The 20927-nt window shown below is 42.8% G+C and overlaps 1 protein-coding gene and 1 long non-coding RNA gene across 4 annotated transcripts; one reads left to right on the top strand and one right to left on the bottom strand.

Annotated features, from left to right (window-relative positions):
- The first annotated feature begins 1830 nt into the window (after positions 1 to 1830).
- Positions 1831 to 5743, top strand: LOC116721999 (adenosine receptor A1). The gene is made up of 3 exons (XM_032566083.1): positions 1831 to 2823; positions 2912 to 3375; positions 5121 to 5743. Exons 1-3 carry the CDS (start codon positions 2486 to 2488, stop codon positions 5282 to 5284), a joined length of 966 nt encoding a protein of 321 aa, XP_032421974.1. The 5' UTR covers positions 1831 to 2485; the 3' UTR covers positions 5285 to 5743.
- On the bottom strand, positions 5583 to 14978 carry LOC116722165 (uncharacterized). Of its 3 annotated transcripts, none has more exons than XR_004339723.1 (3): positions 13964 to 14972; positions 13660 to 13866; positions 5583 to 13307 (listed from the first exon to the last, which is right to left on the bottom strand). It is a non-coding gene; the product is annotated as an uncharacterized LOC116722165 (long non-coding RNA). The 3 variants fall into 3 exon arrangements; XR_004339724.1 differs by having other exon boundaries at positions 5583 to 6154; positions 13964 to 14961; XR_004339721.1 differs by having other exon boundaries at positions 5583 to 13866; positions 13964 to 14978.
- Between the last annotated feature and the right edge of the window lie 5949 nt (positions 14979 to 20927).

The raw sequence follows: 20927 nt of genomic DNA, 5'->3' as shown, positions 1-20927 counted from the left end.
CTCATTTCTTAAACAACCATGGCAAAAGACACATCCTGTGGTCGTGGAAAAGACGTTAGTCTGTTTAAGAAGGGTCAAATCATTGGCATGCATCAAGCAGAGAAAACATCTAAGGAGATTGCAGAAACTACTAGAATTGGGTTAAGAACTGTCCAACGCATCATTAAAAACTGGAAGGATGGTGGGGAACCATCGTCTTCCAGGAAGAAATGTGGTCGGAAAAAAATCCTGAATGATCGTGATCGGCGATTACTTAAACATTTGGTCAAATCAAATCGAAGAAAAACAACAGCAGAACTCAGGAGTATGTTTAATTGTGAACGCAAAAGCATTTCCACACGCACAATGCGAAGGGAACTCAAGGGGTTGGGATTGAACAGCTGTGTAGCCGTAAGAAAACCTCTAATCAGTAAGGCTAACCAGAGAAAAAGGCTTCAGTTTGCTAGGGAGCATAAAGATTGGACTCTGGAGGAATGGAAGAGGGTCATGTGGTCTGATGAGTCCAGATTTACCCTGTTCCAGAGTGATGGCCGCATCAGGGTAAGAAGAGAGGCAGGTGAAGTGATGCACCCATCATGCCTAGTGCCTACTGTACAAGCCTGTGGGGGCAGTGCTATGATCTGGGGTTGCTGCAGTTGGTCAGGTCTAGGTTCAGCAACATTGTGTGCCCAAAGAATGAGGTCAGCTGACTACCTGAATATACTGAATGACCAGGTTATTCCATCAATGGATTTTGTCTTCCCAAATGGAACGGGCATATTCCAAGATGACAATGCCAGGATTCATCGGGCTCACATTGTGAAAGAGTGTTTCAGGGAGCATGAGACATCTTTTTCACACATGGATTGGCCACCACAGAGTCCAGACCTTAACCCCATTGAGAATCTTTGGGATGTGCTGGAGAAGGCTTTGCGCAGTGGTCAGACTCTCCCATCATCAATACAAGATCTTGGTGAAAGATTAATGCAACACTGGATGGAAATAAATCTTGTGACACTGCAGAAGCTTATTGAAACAATGCCACAGCGAATGCGGGCTGTAATCAAAGCTAAAGGCGGTCCAACAAAATATTAGAGAGTGTGACCATTTTTTGGTGGCGACTTTTTTTTTGGCCAGGCAGTGTATATATATATATATATATATATATATATATATATATATATATATATATATATATATAGATAGATATACAGATAGATATATATACAGATATATATATATACAGATACTGTATATATATACTGTAGATATACGTATATAGATATATGGTCCACATATATGGACCATCTTCCCGCTGATAGACCAAATGACGGCAGCTTTTTCTGGGTCCTTATTTAAAAATGGTATTCCTAAGAGGTCATGTTGCCAGACACTTTAACATAGAATAATGTGTTTTTCCACATATTTATCCTTTGAAGTGTTTGTTGCTGACAACTTTTATTTAAGTCTCATGTGACCCAAAACACATGATTCCTGTTGAAGTCCCAGTAGTGTTTAGCACGCTCCACATGTTTATACTTGAGATGGTAAGACAGAAAATATTTAGATGGCCTCTAATGGTTTCCAAGTCATTTATGTGATCTTTGGATTTTTTTCCCTTCTCTTCCCTAACATCCTTCTGACTACATGGTGTTAAAAACAGATTGAATATGAGTCACATCAAAATTAAACCCAAGGGAATTCACATTTAATACTAAACATTTATATAGAAAATGTAAAGTGTTGTTTAGGACCAAATTGCTAGTTACTGCTAAAATGTGTAAAGTATGTGATTTTAATTAAATCTTTTGTTACATTTGATTTTCCAAACTTTTCACATGCTAAGTAAAATTAACCTGTTTTCTAGTTTATGCAGACTGTTGTTCAAATCTTAGTGTAATTACTATTTCCTATCATTACCTGAACACAAGGCTGGGACCCACTGTGGATCTCTAACCACCAGGTGGGGTTTCTTGAAATGATTTCCACTCAAATTAAAACAAATTAAAAATGGAGCAAATTGGACATGACATTAATGTTACGACACTTAAAAACAGTTGTAATAACTAATGAAAATGTACAAATGTGATTGCTTGCCGGTGTGCTCTTGTTTAATTGGTTTACTCACAGTGTGTGTTTACTGTAAGTAGTGACAGTTGAGAACACAAATCTCTACGTGTCATTTTGCGGTTCAATGGCTGAAAAGTTTGGGAACCACCGATCTAGAAGTCCTCTCCTCTCACGCTCCAGGGATATATTTATCAAAGTTTTGAGGAGGATTTTTGACTTGCTGATGAAATACAGATGGTGTCTCCATGGAGTGTCAGTCAGCTTTCAAATGTGCACGCATGATCCCATATAAAAGGCCCCTGCTTGTTGTCTTTTGAGCCATTTGCAACCACAGTCTGAACAAGGAAGGATTATGTTGGACTTTTCTTGCTACTGAATTCATTACGCTTTTGCATGAAATATCTTCAAGGATACTATTTGCTGTCAATTTGCAGTGATGGCTGATTGGGCTTGGGTAACTTACACAGTGCTGGAAGTGCTCATTGCTGTGGCATGTTGCCTTGGGAACGTGTTGGTGGTGTGTGCGGTGGCTGTTGGTATCCATGATTGCCTCTGGGAGCCGACTTTCTGCTTCTTGGTGTCCTTGGCTGTTGCTGACTTTTTGGTGGGTGCAGCTGCAGTGCCTCTAGCTGTACTGCTGGATGGCTGGGTGAATTTGACCTCTCACCAGTGCTTGTTCCTCAGCTGCGTCATACTTGTGCTGACAGAGGCCTCCGTCCTCTCACTGCTGGCTATTGCCATTGACCGATACCTGCGGCTGCACATGCCTTTCAGGTAAAGGCGACCTCCGTCTCACAACTTTATAAGAATTGCCGGAATAATTTTCTCATTGTCTCCTTTTATTTTTTCTTTCTCTTTTCAGATACAAAGCCATCGTCACTCAGAGGCGCACACTGCTGGCCATGTCCATCTGTTGGATACTTTCTTTTCTACTGGGATTCACCCCTCTGCTTGGATGGCACAATCTCTCTGCCGCTGGCCATTATTCCACCAACACATCTTCTACCTTACCTAGCTCTTCCCAATGCACCTTCCTCTCAGTTATCTCACTGCCCTTTATGGTTTATTTCAACTTTCTCGGATGTATCATGGCCCCTCTATTGGTCATGACACTTCTGTACATCATCATCTTCTGGAGCCTGCACAAACGTCTGAAGAACAGCTGCCCTCAAGCACAGGCCTTGCTGCTCAGGGAGAAGAAGCTAGCCTGCTCACTTGCTCTGGTTCTCACATTATTTGCATTCTGCTGGATCCCTCTGCACCTCATGAACTGTCTTCTGTTCCTCTGGGGACCTCAAGCAGTGACCCAGGGAACACTTTATACAGGTAGGTCAGAGTTGTTTTCCTATTCCTTGCACAGATGTTAAAATGTCTCCACACATACAACAAGGTGATTGCTTACAGCTCCAGACAGCAAGTGTCTTAGGGAAATTTACATGCAATAATCTAACGTCACATTAATTTTGGGTTTCGTAATTTATGTTGTTGGAGCTGTCAGTTATATTGCTGATTTTATAAGAACAATATCGGTTCCGCAAGTTAACGTTTATTGTGGCTTTTGTGTGATCCACAGAGGCTGCAAATTATTTCAGTAGACTTAAACATATCATCGTTAATTAACATTATTATCATCATGTACAGAACATTTCAGCATCAAGGCAACCCAAAGTGCTTTACATAATAGAAACAAAACTTAATACATTGCAGTGGCAAAATTAAGAGAATTTACAATCCAGCGTAAAACTAATGAGGCTCCAGTTATTATTAATCAAAAGCAACTCTGAACAATGGGGTTCAGCCTTGCTTTAAAGGAACTCTCATGATTTTTGCTGTTTTCTGGAAGTTAGTTTCAGATTAGAGGAGCATAATTACTGAATCCTGATTCTACATGTTTGGTACTAGTTCTTTACATACATTTTGCTCTTTTATTATGTTTCACTGAATGTCTTATAATGTCTTTTAACTTTACAAGGACCAGTTATTGACCAGGATTGATTTCAGGCAGTAAGTTTCCATTTGCCAATATAAAAATACAGTATTTGTTTGACAATACTCAACACAGTTTAAAAAATGTCAAGGTCCAAGCAACTCAGTAAAGACCTAACAAGGAGAATAGTTTTTATATTGGCAAAATCTCTTAGTGTCCACTGATGAGCATAACTCCATGCGAATATGACATTAGTGAATGGTGAATATTATTCGGAAGAAAGGTATTATGGTCAAATAAGGCAAAGATTGAGCTGCTTGACCACAGGGACATATGCTTGGAAGAGTCAAGCTGAGGTGATCAAACCTAAGAAATAATGTGCCATCTGCAAACAGGTACAGTGGTGGTTGCATCATGTTGTGGGATTGTTTTGTTAATGCATCAGAGTGTGTGAAATAGCAATGAAAGAGGACTAATGTTACCCCAAAAAGCAGCAAGAATATTGAAATATGGGACACAAGTAGGCTTTCAGCAGGACAATGAACCCCCGAAAATATGATAAATGACTCTGGAATGGACACAGCAGGCTAAGATTAGGATTCCCAAAGCCTCTCAACTCTATTTAAAGACTCCTGTGTATGTTTAAATCAGGTCCACAGTAGAAAATCAACTGTTTAAATGACTTACAATCCTGCCAAGAATAGTGGTCAAATATCCAGCCAGAAACATGTCATGTGTTTGTCGCTGGCCACAAGAACTATTCAGTCATGTGAGGTTAAAACAAATATTAGAGAAATTGTGGAAACATATTTGTGCCTGTACCTAAACCTTTGACCCTGTGAAGATTTGAGAAAATAAAAATTGATTTAAGGCTGTGCATCCAATCTTTGTTTTTAGAAATCCTAGAAGTTGTTTCCTCTATAATGTAACAGTTCTGGAAGCATAACTATTAAATCATTTATATTTGTCATCAATAATATCAACTAAGTTATTAAAGAAATAAATGTAGACCATCAACAATCAGTTTTTTATGTTAATGACCCTGTTTATGGACCAAACTCACCAACTGTAGTTCCAAAATATTCTTCCAGCCTTATGTATTGCAGAAATTTACTGATTCAGTAACAAACCGATCGTCCTGCAGGTATCCTTCTGTCTCACGCCAACTCAGCAGTCAACCCAGTGGTCTACGCTTGTCGCATCCCCAAGATCCAGAAGGCCTACGGTCAAATATGGAAGCATCTCGCATTGAAGCTCAATTGTTTTACCAGAAATGAATCAATTCAGCAAGCTATAACAAGCGACTAGTTTAAGAAATGTAAATGTGTGTTTGCAGAACCAGAAAAAAGGGCCTGTTTGTGGTATTTCATCAATCAAATACATTATTCTATCATTGTACAGCATTAATGATTTCTGATGTTATTACATTTAAACATGGCATTATGTTAGTGACAGCAATTTATTAACGCTCCACTAGAGGGCACCATACATCAACAAACTCAATAAATTGTTGTTCAGATAGAATCAGAGTTGGTGTGTGCGCGCGTGTTGATGTGAGGGAGTAAAAATAACTAACTTCTTAGCTTCTGTGACTTCTGGACAACTGTTTTGAGAAGACTAGTTTTATTGAGATGTACATATTTAAAGCATGTAACAACTTTTGTCCACAAAAAAAAGCTATAAAATACATACAAATCCTCCTGTAAGACTTTTACCTATTCTTTATGTTGTCTGGAAAAAAAATAATAAATAAAACATTCCTGCAAAGAGATTGTGTTGAATTGTTCAGTGGACTCCTCAGGGAAGGCAATAGACTGTATAGTTATCACCTCAGCAGGGTGCAGTCCCACCTACCAAACTATACAACCTACTACCTCACCCTGACAGAACCCAAGTCAAACACACCGCACATAAACTGATTGAGGAAGTAATAAAAATAACCCTCTATATATATATTAAATCAATTACTGCATGCATTTTGACAAGGCAACAGCATTGTCCATCTTTAGACGATAGTTGACGACTGGTTGGCTCAGCTGTCTCCTTGGGAAAGACAGTAGATTGTATAGTTATCTGAAAAAGAGGTTAAAGAACCCCACAACTATTCAATCTACTACCTCAGCCCCAAGGACACAATCTATGCTGCATCCACACCAAAGATCCACAAATGTCACTCTCCTGCAAGGATATAGAAAAAAAAGAGACAGAGAATGTTAATTAAATAATTTTTGAAAATTATACTGGATGTGACTTCAACAAATGTTCATCTTCAATGAAATGTTGACAGACAATTCTTTGTGGAACAGAGTGAAACTAATTTCTTGGCGGTTCCTAAAGCAGTTTCTTTGAAAATATCAGGTTCTGGGAGCTACTGATGCTTCATGATACGTTTTCGACAGCCGCAAACTGAGAAAACGATAATCACTACAAACCAAAGACGGCCAAAGGAGCACCACATGTTCTTACTGATCGGTGTAGCGTTTTTGTTGCTGAAGAGAAATTTGTAACATTGTTCCCGACAGAATAAATCACGGATAACTAATTTAATGGTAGATGGACATGCAAAAGTAACCGCTAGTGTGCAAAATCTCAGCAAACAACTCACAAGCTTCCTGAGACTCTGCCATGTGATCGAACGAGGAAAGAAAAAGAGAGAGAGTTGTTCGATTCTCTGCCAGGAATCCTTCTCCGGTTTTGCCAAAAACTGAGCTCATTCCAGAGGGGCTATCCCTGCGTTGGAGTGGCTGCTGCTTCTCAGGCGGAGGTACGCACACACAGATGCCTGCAAAAACGGCTTCCACCAGCTGTCTCTGATTGAATACAAAGCTGGGATTCTGCCCCCCAAAACACAACGAGGAAACACAAAATGGCGTCCTGCAAGGCTTCGGCCATTTTAGGTCTGCTTAAAAACATTACGAGATCCACTTTGCGTGTCGTTTTTGTTTTTTTGTTTTGTTTTTTTCTTCTCCCTTTTCATTCCTGAGCCTCCAATCCTCACAATTAAGAGAGAACAGCTGTTCTATCACAAGTTACAGAGGACGAATCTTGTGCCAAGCAGTGAGCCGAAGCCAACCGACCCAGACGACACGCTCAATCACCAATATTGAGGCAGAGGAAACTATTTCTTGTTAGACAGCTGGACAGTTCATAGAGAAGGGAGTGCTCACATGTGGCGCGTTCGGCTAAGATCGGGGTCGGAGCATGCCAACAGATTCAAACGGCAGCAACTGAAGAGTTAATAAGCACCAGACTAAATGCCAGGCCGGGGGGGCCTCAGAAGACACAGAATGGGTTAGAAGGTGCACCGCTTGCATAAATTAGCATACAGCCGCAACCCCTGAGACTTGGGTCCAGACTAGTTTGCAGTTAGTATGCTGTAAACCCCACTAGCCTGATCACAGAAGACCAGACAGGAAAAAAAAAATGGGGCAGGGTGGAGGGGGTGGTGGTGAGGGAACTGGCATGATGCCCACCTCTGCAAAAGAGCTGGTAGAAGATCTATGAACTGCGTTTGCTTGCCAAGAATGATCCCCCTGACTAGATGGCTTGGAGAGGAACTCAAACTGATTATTTGGGGAAAATTAGTCAAATAAATTGATTCTAAACATTAAATGCTTGTGGATTAAACTGCCAATAATTGCTGTCCCATTCTAGAAAGGGAAAGGCTAGAAGGTAAGTAAAGGCCGGAGCCTGTCTGTCACGCGAGCTCTTCTGAGACTATAAACATTTTCTAAGCTACATAAGAAAAGGAGGGCATGCCCGGCTCAGCTGAGGCAAATCATTTTCTGTCAGCAGCTACAGAATAAATGCCCCCCTAAAGCCCGACTGGGCAGCTGGGCAGGGTCTCGGACAAGAGAGAGGGACGAAATGTATAAATCTCATCTGTCCATATGACTGTCTTTGCATCTGTTGCTGCAGAATAAAAGCTACAAGTCTTCAAGCTTGAATTAGGAGTGAGTCAAGGACCATGAATCTTTGCCCCCTTGCCCTCTGATATCAGCACTCTGCTGTGACAGAATGAAATGTTTTTCTGCAGACAATTTCCTGTTTCAGTGCAATCATTTGTCTTTGGATGACAGATACAAGTTTTTTTTTTTGTTTGTTTTTTTTTTAAAGCTGCATGACTTACAACTCTTATTCGTTTCTCTTAGGATCTTCTCAGCAGATAGCTTTCCATATCTTCAAAGTCAACAAATTGCTTTTTGAGTAAAAAAAGACTAAAGCTTTGCTTGTAAGTTATGACAATCTGATAGAACAGAAATAAAATCCTGGTAAAAGATTTCTGTAAAGCACTTGTTGCAAGTCATTTCATCCCTTTCTTTCTTTTTATTTCATAATTAAAAATGTGTGCTGTTACAATTGGTACTAAACGAAATTACCTCTGTTTATCTGCACATTATACAAACTCGAAGATTCAATTAGAATTATTCCTTCTGTCCAAACACAGTTTAAAAAAAATGTCTCTTCAAAAGAAATACATGCAAAATTCAGTAAATATCATGGTAACAAAAGGCCTTAGCTTCCTCTCACCCCCCTGGAGGCAGGATTTGTTAAGATTTACTCCTCAACTAATATACAAATGAATTAGTAACCACCTCTCTCTCTCAAAAAAAAAAAAAAAACGTACTCGCAGAATATTCAGCTGCCAAGAAAACTCCTCAAATTTGGAGCGGATTATTACAGGAAGCAGAGGCAAGGAAATACCTACTGACTTGCCTGGTCCCTTCGTCCACGACACGGGATGAATGCTTGGCACAGAGACGCCACTGAGGAGGAGGAGGAGGAGGAGGAAGAGAAGGAGGAGGAGGAGGAGAAAGAAGGGGGGGACCCAACGATTGGTGCAGATTCTTGTGTGTGTGTTTTTTCCTTCCCACTCTCTGCCTCTCTCCATCCCTCTCTCTCTCTCTCTCTCTCTGAGCTTTGTGCCAAGAATGGGCAGCGTCTCTTTGCCAGGCAGAATTTCAATAAGGAGTAAGGAGGTGGTGGGCAAAAAAAAAAAAAAGGGAAAAGAGGAGGAGGAGGAGGCTCAGTGGGGGAGCTGGTGTTGGCAGAGGAAGCATGTCACACAATAGATGGAAGGATGAAGAAATCTCTCTGTTATAGAAATGCATACGGATGTCTTGTTTCACACCAGCCAGGTCCTCTGATCTTCTATTTAAAAAAAAAATGCTACAGAGAATTTGTCAAACCAGCATATTTCATCTTCCTACCCTTCCAAAGAAGGCCTCACTCCTACACCTAAGAACGAAGGATGCGTGCTCTAAGCCTCCTCCATGCTACCTGGCATGGTGCCCGCTTTGATGTTCTTTATATCCTCATCAACCCGGCTAAACACTCACACAACTCAGGCTCATATGTGTATGTACATACATGGGTGTAAGGCCATATGCATTTGCTTACACAAAAACAAACAGGCCAGTTGCCTCATCTGAATGCATTTAAGGAGCTAGTGCTTTACTGGCTAATTTTATTAGATTCTTCCGCATACAACTACATATAATTATACAGATGAAAAAGCTGGACGGAGACATCAGCAAGAGATAAAAACATGACAGTGGGAAGCACATTAGGCCTCCCATAAGGGAGGAAAATTTATAGACTTTCAAGGAAAATATTATATATTGTTAAGCACTTAGTTCTTCCCAAACACCACGAAAGATTCATGTCGGTTTTGTGGTGTGTTAGTTCAAGCAACCAAAGAAAAAAAAAATAAAAACTGGAACAGCACATAAAATTATTACAAATATAAAACAGTTGTGACAACAAAAATGTATTCACAACTCTGCTTTCAGTTCATAGTGCCAGGCTTACTAAAACTATAGACAATATATTTAAATCTCTTGAGCTTTTTTTACGCCAGTAAATGATATACAATGATTTTAAAACGTTACAGCTCAAGTGTCCGTCCCACTTTTCAGCCTATTTAAAGTACTTGGAGTGTTCAGAGTTTTTCCATCTGCATGGAGTATGAAATAATAAACCATTGTCCCTTCCACATGTTGCTCTGCACTGCTGGATAGCTGGCTGAAAGATGCCTAATGAACTTTTCACTCACTGTGAACAAAAGGCTCATTTGAACCATCAATGGATAGTTAAAATTAAAGTTGTGATGCCCATCAAAACGCTGGTTTACAGGTACAGTCGACAAGCTATGACAGCCATGAAGACAGCCTGAGGAATTACCCTGCTAGCATCCCAGCAGGGATTGCTGCAAAGTCAGAGACTCAATACTTTTGGCTGGGCTTCCTGAGACACAAACGGTCTTACCAATTGTCATAATAAACTGAACTTGCCTGCACTGTTTTATTACCGATATATTTTAAATGTCTATAAGTGACTTTAAATGTGTTTTAATGATAGAACTGACTATTTATTACCACCTATAAAGCTGGGATTTTTTGGTAAATTGCCTTCATATTACCTTGTTGTGAAGGCTTCTATATAAATGAACTAAATGTTATTGTTGGAGTAATTACTCTGTAAAAAACAGAATAGCAAAGTACAATGTCCTGCAAAATAAATGCAACAATGCAACAGGTATGTTTTCTATTTTTTGTTGAAGTCAACATATCAAAATGCTTAAAACTCCAGTAGGGTGTGTGAAACATCCAGCTGATGATGACAAGACTAAGCATAATATTTGAATAACAAGAAAAAAACAAGGAAATATTGAAGTTTCTTATTTGGAAATTAAGAATCAATGTTTTACTTCAAAACAGAATAAAGATGTCTCAGATTACAAATTGCGCTCTAAACAGTCTGTAATCAGTGTGAAATATTTCAGTCCAAGTTTGATATTGTGCTTAGTTTGTGTCTGTTTCAACCTAAGCTGTTTCTTATACTAGCACACAATACTCATGTTTTCTGTTTTTTTTAATAGATGAAACTACCATTAGCATTGTTGCTGGCTAACAGTAAATTGGTTTTGGCATTATCACTGTGCTTACAAATTATTCATACTTTCTCACTCTATTACGTTTTGTTTTACAAAGCAGTCCCCAAAATGCCGGTTTTGTAAATGAAAATTGTTAGTCAGTCCGACAACAGTTTACGAGCTACATAGCTCTTCTTAAGACAACTTTGAGCTTGACAAAAATAAAATTGTGTTTAAAATGTTGGGTAATAACCAAATTTTACACAATTTTTCTGTACGGATCAAAGAGTAATACAGTCTGTTGCCTGCCAATCGTCTGGTGGAATGAAGGCTAATCCACATTTTCATTTCTGCTAAAGTGGACAAATATGGCGGTTTGGAAATGTTTATGGATGTAAAAAACATGGACAGTCAAAGTGTGAGGGTTAAAGAGGTCCCACCCATAACTGAACAGATTAGAGTTTAATTTATAATTCAAATTTACGATGTGACATGTTTTAGCTTTAAAACATTGAGTTTATACCATGAAACGGTGGTATTTTTCACAAAGCTATTATGCCATGAAAACCTCACTTCAGCCAATGTCTATTAATAACTTGGCTTAGTGATAGTTAATTCAAATATATAGTAAATACACATTAAAATGTTTCAAGTAGGTTAAGGCATATGTCCCAAAATGTAATGAAGAATAAATGGGCATCTAATTATACCATAAATGCCATCTGACAACAGTTTGCTGCTATAAAAGTTTATTTCTTCCTTTACACATCAGAACTTTTAAAAACATTTAATACTTTAGCCTTCTCCATTTACACTTCCTTTCCTCTCTCAGGGTTTTCAATTTGTAAATTTTTCCCCCATTTAGATGTGACGTTACCATGGTTTCAAATGTTTCTGATGCCTAACAGTGCTTATCTGACTTGTCATTACACGCCTACATGTTAAAGCATTTACAAATTCTATAAACATGCATGCACTTGCAGCCTTGATACACACACACAGATATAGCTATAGATATATATAGATATAGATATATATAAAGCACATATACACAGGTATTCCTTTTCAAAACGGGTGTGTGCATTTGCGTGCATGTTTCTGTTTTTTTTGGGGGTTTTTTCAGAAGCGTGCAAAAGTGCAAAGTGGTGTATGTCAGGATGAAACAGCTGCAGCTTCCTGCATGAGAAGAAAAACTTCCTGTTGCCTCGCTGCAAACTGTGGCCGGTCAGCCAAGATATCAGCCAATCAACTGAGCTGAGGCTGAATGCAGGAAGTTAGCCTGACTGCCTCTAGGAGAAAAAAGCTCAGAAACATTATGAGGCAACACGATAAGTTCATCTGAGGATAACAGAGGGGCGGGGAAAGAGCTCTCCCACTCCTACCTCTCTCTTTCTGCCTCTCTACTGTAACTCTTGTTCTCTATTTTTCTCAAACTACTTTTTAAAAATGATCCTCTTATTTCAGTTTCCCCGATGACAGTGTTTCTTTTATTGATTAGCTAACATTTGTGAGCATTAGTTTGCAGCCTAAATTATTGCAAAGCAAAGTGAAATAGCAAAACCTGATGAAAAGAAACTGGCAACAGCTTAACCACGAATTGTGAGGGGCATGTTGAAAGGGTCTGCTCGTGTTTACACGTGGCATGTAGGCGCCATTTTAACGCCAACCCCTATTTAGACCTAGATACAGTAAGGTAATAGGATATTCAAATACAGTCTAAACTTTGCATGCCAATACTTCGTTATAGTTCTACAAGTAAGTATAGAAAAGCTGTTTGTTAATTAACTTTTCCTGATGCACGTTAAAAACGTGCATCTGTATTTGCACGTTTTTAACTTATTCTGGTGTCTGACGTGTTTTGGTGTTCTTAATAGTTAAACATTAATCTCATGGCTATTTTTAGGAAGTAGACAAACAGACATGACTCTGTGTATAAAGGATATTTTTTTCATTATGAAAGCAGATGATCTTTTGCTTCACTGTTTACAACTAAAAAGAAGAACTTGCAGTCTTTTTGACATACCAGTATCAACTGTTTGCTTGAACTCATTTTCATTACTGCATGTTTCCCTTCATCTGTAACTGTGTCATAGATATTTATATGTTATCGACTGAGTTAATGTTTCAGGACAAACACCCGACCTTTAGCGAACTGCCACACCCCTGCATTTCAGAGAGATAAAACTAAGCGCATGTTTGCACAAATGCACATGTTGTTGAGTCTGGTGCCACTTCTCAGTTGTACCATTGAGACAGTGCACACAAGTTTGCAGTGGAATAATGTGCAGGGTCATTATTTTTGTGCTAGCTATCAAAATGGCGGCGAGGAACAAGATTTTCCACTGGTTGATCAGCGGTTAACTTTTACTGACCGGGGCTTCTAGCTGAGTCGACCCTCTTGGGTCAGACGTGACCAAGACGGCCTGCCATTCCTAACGCCAGCCTCCAAATAGACACCTGTTCAGCACAGACAACCACAAAGAGCCTGTGTGCCAGAGCCTGCTGGAGCAATGGGGAGGGAGGAGGAAGAAGAGACAAAGTAGGGAGTAGTAAAAGGATGGTCAGCAGGGAGTTGAACTCTCGGCTCAAGGAAAAGTTTCTCTTGCTATGTCCATTTAGCCAAAATGGTGGCGAGCACGGTGCGGGGTGGCAACCAGCGACGGAAAACACGTTTTACGGGAGGAAGACCATGATGGAGGACAGAAAAGAAGGTGAGAGATAACTGCAGGAGATACGTTGCAGGACAGTAAGTAAGACGAGAAGAGGTTGTCGCAAGAATCGAGGCAAAAAAATAAAAAAATAAAAATACCTGAGGCCTGTATGTGGTGAGGCGGACGGGCTGGCTGGGCCGGACGACTGGCTGAAAAGAGGGCCGTGATGGCGGGAAGAAGGGAAGCGAGAGGAGTAGAGCGCACCCTCTGAGAGCTACACCCCCTTTCCCACAATCCCCTCCTACTGGCGTGAGTACATCCGTCCGTACAGAGAGTAACAGAGGGACGTCTGCTCTCACACAGTCCTGTAACCAAAAAATAATAATAAAAAATGCACAAATCAGAATATCAATCACTGTGTAAACAGCAGGGAGGAGAAGAGCTTAAAAATCAAAGATCCACCTTACTTGCAGCTGCGTGTCACCAAAGCAGAGTCTAACTTGGGAACAGACACATACAGAAAGAGAGCGAGGACAGACCAAAACACAAACACACACATGATCAATTCGCCAGCTTTTGGTTCGCCCTCTGGTCTGCCCCGTGATGCGATTGCCTTGGTCTGCCTGCCCACTTTGGCACCTCTGCCAAGAGGGAAGCGGAGAAAAGGGAGGGCAGAATCGGGCGGCGGGGGGTTGCGTTGTGGGGAGGACATTGAAGAAGGAAGGGAGGGGACATGCTGTAGTGAGAGGAGGAAGAGAAAGAAGGAGGAGTTAAGAAAGACAGTGTGCCACGAAAAAAAAAAGAAGAAAAAGAGAGGGAGAGGAACCATGAACTGTCATGAGCAGACCCAGTGACACAAAGCAGCGAGCGAGCAGCGAGGAGAACTTGCAGACATTTGCATGTTAATCATCCGACATCAGAAAGCAAGTGGGGAGCAACACCAGCGCGTCCACAAACTTCTGCTGCTTCTCGACACATTTTCAGAGTCAGGAAGTTAAAATAAATAGAAAAGAATACTCTGATCAGTCTCTGTCCAGAACCTCAGTTCTGCCCACTTCTTTCAGTCTCTCTCCTCCATCTGAGCCCAGAAGAGAGGGGGAGGAATTTCGAGGTGTTCGAGAAATTGAATTGGTGGGCAAGCAGGAAGGATATTCTGAGGAATTTCGTTTTTTTTACCCCCCTTCTTCTTTTGGTCCTTGGCAAATTCCTAGATCTCGGTTTCCATTCTTGGATCAATATGAGTGGAACAGCAATCAGCACTCTGAAAATACTGTATTATGTCAATCATTACAAGAGGAAATCAGTTTACTCATACATGGCCAACCTCATCTATTGCAGCCAATCACTGGTGTTTGAGCTGCTGTCCCGAGGCAAGCCAACCAATCAGAGCTCACCTCTGAGCTTGTATCATTTTGAAGATGCTGGAGTCAATTTTAAAATAAAAGTCTTTATTTTAAAATTTTTAATTGCAAAAAATAAATTTTTTTCTAACTTGTTATTGACAATTTGAAGAGAAAAAAGCAAATCTTGCTTCTATAAAACATAGAACGGCTAATTCCTTATTGCAGCTGCTGGATAAATGGTCTTAGAAATGGACTGAACAAGACGCAAGCACAGTATTGGAAGGCTTCCCCTTGTCCTGGAACGCTCACTGCAGAGACAAAGCCCTACCATCCAAGTCCAGCTTCTTTGCTCAAAGTCCACAAGACTTTTCTGGAAGATAGCACAAAGGCCACGCACACCCCTTCATACTGTACACACACGCAAACACATGTGGTGTGAACGAACCGGTTCTTCCGTGGAAGCAGAGATTCAGCCAGCAGGTTGGACAGCCCCTCGACATGACGTCACGTCTCCTTTGTTGTTTATGAATTTATTTCTCTCCTCAGCTGAACCCTCTGAACCCAAGGTCCCACCCCAATCCAAACCCCTCAGACAGCTCCCCCCACCCCAACACACACCCTCCTATATCCACTCCCCTTCCCAGTCCTGTCCTCGAGCCCTACTTTTACCCCCCCACCCCCTGCCAATGAAGAAGAGCAAATATAGTTTGGCTTGAACAAGAAATAAGAAGGCAGAGGGAGAGACGGACACAGGGATAATAAAAAAAAAAAGGGCCCAGATGTCTGTCTCACTTTTCTTCTTCTTTTCTGTTTCGATTGCTCCCTCTGTCTCTTCCTGCTTGGCTTGTAAAAGTTTCAGCTGCACGGCAGGCCGGCCTCTTTTGGCACCTCTCCAGCTCTCGACTTCGCTGTCCCCCTGCCAGAAAGAGAAGGAAGAGAGGACAAATATAGTCACAGCTAAACTGTTCTGAAACGTTGCACGGGCAGATGTGCACTGGGAGCACAGCGTTCATTTGACTTTAAACGAACACACACACGAGAAGAAAGCGTTCGTCTTTGATGAGGGAAAGATGGCGTGTGGAGTTTGTAAGAGCTGTCCCACCATCTGTGATGTCTGTAAATGGCTCTGATAGCTGCATGTGATAACAATGTGTTTTAGTGCTCACACCCAGTTCATACAGGGACACAGTCTTGTTTTTCCTGGTATCAAGTCAAATTTGCACAAGAAAATTATATTTTCTGGATCTTTAAATAGCTATATTTATTTGAATTCAATATTATTCTTGGATTTCTAGTAATCATTTGACAACTAAAAAGAGAAATATCAAAATACAGGTGCACACTACCAAGTACTCAGGCATAATGTTTTGTTTCTGATATGCTGAACCCTACTTGGTGATAGATAGTTAAATGTTGTACTGTGATACTGTGGTAAAGTTTTCTTTTCCTTTTAGGGTGAGCTCTGGCGCTTTCACTTAAATTCGGTTTATTTATATAGCTCCAAGGCACTTTGCAAGACAAAGTCCACTTCATATCTAGAAATTTGTTATCAGATTAAACCAACACAATCCAACTGCAGATAGATGGATTTAAATTCAGTTACAAACATTCCAGCTTAATCCGCAGCTCCAATACAATTCAGGCAAATTCACTGGCATATAATCTAACTCTGTACACAGTGAGAAGTACGGGGGCTGAAAAAGGGAGAGGAAAATAAGACATAAAAAAATGGCATGGCCTTCTTTATTACGTATTAGCTAAACAGTGATTAATTATTCATTTCCATTTAAAAAGTACAGCATAATCCTAAAAAGATACCACTTTATTGTTACCTTATCTGACTTATGGTAAGTCAGAGAAGGAATATCAGGGATGCAACATGCAAACTCTGGTAACTCTTAGTCTTTGAGAAATGAGTCAGTAAACGGCCATAGGCCAGGAATCGGATCTGGGACAGATGAGTTGAGGACTCACAAACGCGCTCTGATCCATATGCGGCCCTCAACTTTTCATATTCACATATCAATAAGGTTTCAGTGAGATTGAGATTATTGAAATGTAACTTTTTTGCTGTCATTTGTCTGTGTATGTGTATGCATGTCTGCAGTTTGAATGAACTCAAATGCGAGGTTTTAATTTGTTTACTAAATAAATAATTTCATAAATAAACAGCAAATGTAACATAGAGAATTTAAAACAACAAGCATTTGCAAATTAGACCGTGAATGCTACGATCTTTACATCAAATCTTGATGTTTGCAAATGTTAAAACAAAAAGCAAAACTTCTTTTATAAACGGCGTCTACTTACCTAGCTTTGGTGGTTTGCTGCCGTAGGAAGAAAAAACGACGAGGATTTAAGCACATGACCGCGTAAAAACATCTGGTTGGCTTCTGACCTCCAACTGAACACACAAAAAAAAGACGTCAAAATAGGTTTACGTAGAAGCGGTTCAACAGGTGTTCTGTTTTTTCCTTGTTATTGGTTCACCGACACAGACAGATAAATGAAACTGTTTTTATAACGAATGTCACCAACTAAAAGAAAAAGTAATCATTTTTTTGGGATTAAAGTCAAACGTACCAGACGCGTTTCGTTTCTGTTATTCAAAAAACAAACAAGCAGAAATTAGAACTTTGCATTGTACCTTGGTTGGTTAAAGGTCTTTTGGTGAATGTAAAAGATGAAGTATGCCACCTAGTGGCTAAGGTATGTAAATGCAGGTTGTAACTTATAATAACAGTAACAGTACTTTACAGCAAAAGGGCAGAAAAGGAATTGAATAAAAGCGACATAATGCCCGTTTAACCCTTTCTTCCTTTTAGGTCTGAAAGGGTGTAGTTTAATAGAAAATAAATGAAAACTCCCTCACCTTAAAACTGCTTAACATTTTCAAAGTACATACACAAGTGGGATTTCATTAGAAAAGAGCAGCTTATTCTTGTGCAGTTCTGGAAAGCTAATCAGATGTGTTTTAAAGGAGTACTTCAACTATATAGGTGTGTTTTAAGACCTGAACAACCTTGCTTCCTGGAATTGTCTGTAAAGGCAAGTTCAGTTTCAGACAAGCTTCCACATGTCAGCCACCAGCAGAGTCAAGCTTATTTTATGAACTATGTCTTGGTTTGTCAACAATGTGATTCATTCCTTATTAATGAAGCATTTTTGAAACCCAGCTAAATAAGTAAATGTGTGTCATTGTGGCACAAATGTCCGTTATTTGACTAAATTATTCATGCGCCCATACAAATTATTGATTTCAGTTGTGCCAATCCCCTTCCCAGAAGGGCAGAGCTCAAACCGTGGCAGTGGCATCATAGTGGCACTTGAGGCACTACCAAATATTCTTGCAAGCTAATGGGAAGGACAGCAACTCAGCCACAAAGTGATCAGCCACATAGAGTCAAAGAAGGGTCAGCAGTTTCTGGGGACGGTTCATTTCAATTCCAGTATAAGCTTATACCACTGTTCAAGCAAGTTTTTTTTAATGGAAAAACTTAACTTGACCTCAACACTGAACATCTTTGATATAAATTAATGTGGAGACTGTTAGCCAAGAATTTCTCATCCTACATGAGTGTTTGGCTTTGCTTCTCAAGAAAGACAACAATTCTCATAAATCCACTTCTAAATTTTGTGGAAGGCCTTCTCAGAAGAGTTGAAGCTGTTATATGTTCAGATGTTATAATAAATAGATTAAATATGGGACGTCAGTATGTGTGTGAAGGCAGTCAGACAAATACATTTTACATTAAAGCATATAATTGTGATCTGAAAAGTCTCATTATTTGCAAAAAAATTAAAGGTCACAAATATTGATTTTACCCATGCACCCTTAATCTCTAAAAAAAAGGTTATTATTCACACTTTAACAGGTGCAGAAATGACTAAAGATTAACATATTCACAGGTCATCGCCAAGTTTGATTAAGTGATTCTTGTCAGGATCTGTGTTTTTCTGTGTTTATTTAGAGTTTTCTGTGTCCTTAGTCTCTTCGTTGTCCTGTCCTCCCCTTGATTGTTCCCAGGTGTGTCTCGTTTCTGTGATTACCCTCCCGTGTATTTAACTCCACCTGTGTTCCTTGTTCCTCGTCGGGTCCTCGTCAATTTTTCGTCAATGTTAGCTTCTGTTTCGTCTGTGTTTCCTTGTGCCTGCTGCTCGTTGTTGGATTTATTTATAATTAAAATCATCATATTCATGATACCTGGGTCCGCTGCATCTGCCTCACCACCAACCCGCACCACACCTCATGACAGTAGGACCCGACCATACCGAACGGTGAGGCTCGCTTGGTAATGGACGCAGCTGGAGTGAGGTTCCCTCCCAAAAGGCGGAGCGGACCGAGGCGGAGATCCGGCAGGGAGGAGAGGGAGCTGACTGAAGCCCTCGCCGACCTGCAGCGGGAGCTATTCCGGGGGACAAGACTGGTGTTAGCACCCCCCGGATACGGCCCCCGTAGATTCCTTCGTCCGGGAAGCCAGCGACGTGAGCCGCCGGTGGAGCCGGCCCCTCGTCGCTTTCCGGAGCCGCCACCTCCGCTGCCCGCTCGGAGACAGCGACGTGAGCCGCCGGTGCACCCGGCCCCTCGTCGCTTTCCGGACCCGCAGCCGTTTCCCAGGCTTCGCTGCGGCTCGCCCCCGCAGCCGTTTCCCAGGCTTCGCTGCGGCTCGCCCCCGCAGCCGTTTCCCAGGCTTCGCTGCGGCTCGCCCCCGCAGCCGTTTCCAAGGCTTCGCTGCGGCTCGCCCCCGCAGCCGTTTCCAAGGCTTCGCTGCGGCTCGCCCCCGCAGCCGGTTCCCAGGCTTCGCTGCGGCTCGCCCCCGCAGCCGGTTCCCAGGCTTCGCTGCGGCTCGCCCCCGCAGCCGGTTCCCAGGCTTCGCTGCGGCTCGCCCCCGCAGCCGGTTCCCAGGCTCCGCTCCGGCTCGCCCCCGCAACCGGCCCCGAGGCTCCGCTCCGGCTCGCCCCCGCAACCGGCCCCGAGGCTCCGCTCCGGCTCGCCCCCGCAACCGGCCCCGAGGCTCCGCTCCGGCTCACCTCCAGCCGGCGCACCCGAGGCCGAATCAGCCGGCGTTCCAGCCGGCGCACCCGAGGCCGAATCAGCCGGCGTTCCAGCCGGCGCACCCGAGGCCGAATCAGCCGGCGTTCCAGCCGGCGCACCCGAGGCCGAATCAGCCGGCGTTCCAGCCGGCGCACCCGAGGCCGAATCAGCCGGCGTTCCAGCCGGCGCACCTTCCGAGACTCCCAGTGTTCCTTCCGAGACTCCCAGTGTTCCTTCCGAGACCCAGACCCCCAGCGTTCCTTCCGAGACTCCCTGCGTTCCGACCCTGACCCTCTGTGTTCCTCCAGAGACTCCCTGCGTTCCGACTCAGACTCCCTGCGTTCCTCCAGAGACTCTCTGCGTTCCACCCGAGACCGAGACCCTCTGCGTTCCACCCGAGACCGAGACCCCCAGTGTTCCACCCGAGACCGAGACCCCCAGTGTTCCACCCGAGACCCTGACCTTCTGCGTTCCTCCAGAGACCCTGACCTTCTGCGTTCCTCCAGAGACCCTGACCTTCTGCGTTCCTCCAGAGACCCCCAGTGTTCCTCCAGAGACTCTGACCCCCAGCGTTCCTCCAGAGACTCTGACCCCCAGCGTTCCTCCAGAGACCGAGACCCCCAGTGTTCCGACCGAGACCCAGTCCCTATCTGTTCTGACCGAGACCCCCAGCGTTCCACCCGAGACCGAGACCCCCAGTGTTCCACCCGAGACCGAGACCCCCAGTGTTCCACCTGAGACCGAGACCCCCTGTGCTCCGACCGAGACCCTGCCTCGGGGGGCTCGTCGTCGCCGTCTGTGGGCGGCCCCCGGGACTCATCATCGCCGCCTCCAGCGCCGCGGACGGCCGCCGGACCGCCTCCGTGGTTCCCGCCTCCAGCGCCGCGGACGGCCGCCGGACCGCCTCCGTGGTTCCCGCCTCCAGCGCCGCGGACGGCCGCCGGACCGCCTCCGTGGTTCCCGCCTCCAGCGCCGCGGACGGCCGCCGGACCGCCTCCGTGGTTCCCGCCTCCAGCGCCGCGGACGGCCGCCGGACCGCCTCCGTGGT

Source organism: Xiphophorus hellerii, chromosome 1 (assembly GCF_003331165.1).
Source record: "Xiphophorus hellerii strain 12219 chromosome 1, Xiphophorus_hellerii-4.1, whole genome shotgun sequence".
NCBI classification, from domain to species: domain Eukaryota; kingdom Metazoa; phylum Chordata; class Actinopteri; order Cyprinodontiformes; family Poeciliidae; genus Xiphophorus; species Xiphophorus hellerii.
Note: the sequence above shows the minus strand (reverse complement) of the source record. Positions and strands in the feature narration are given on the sequence as shown.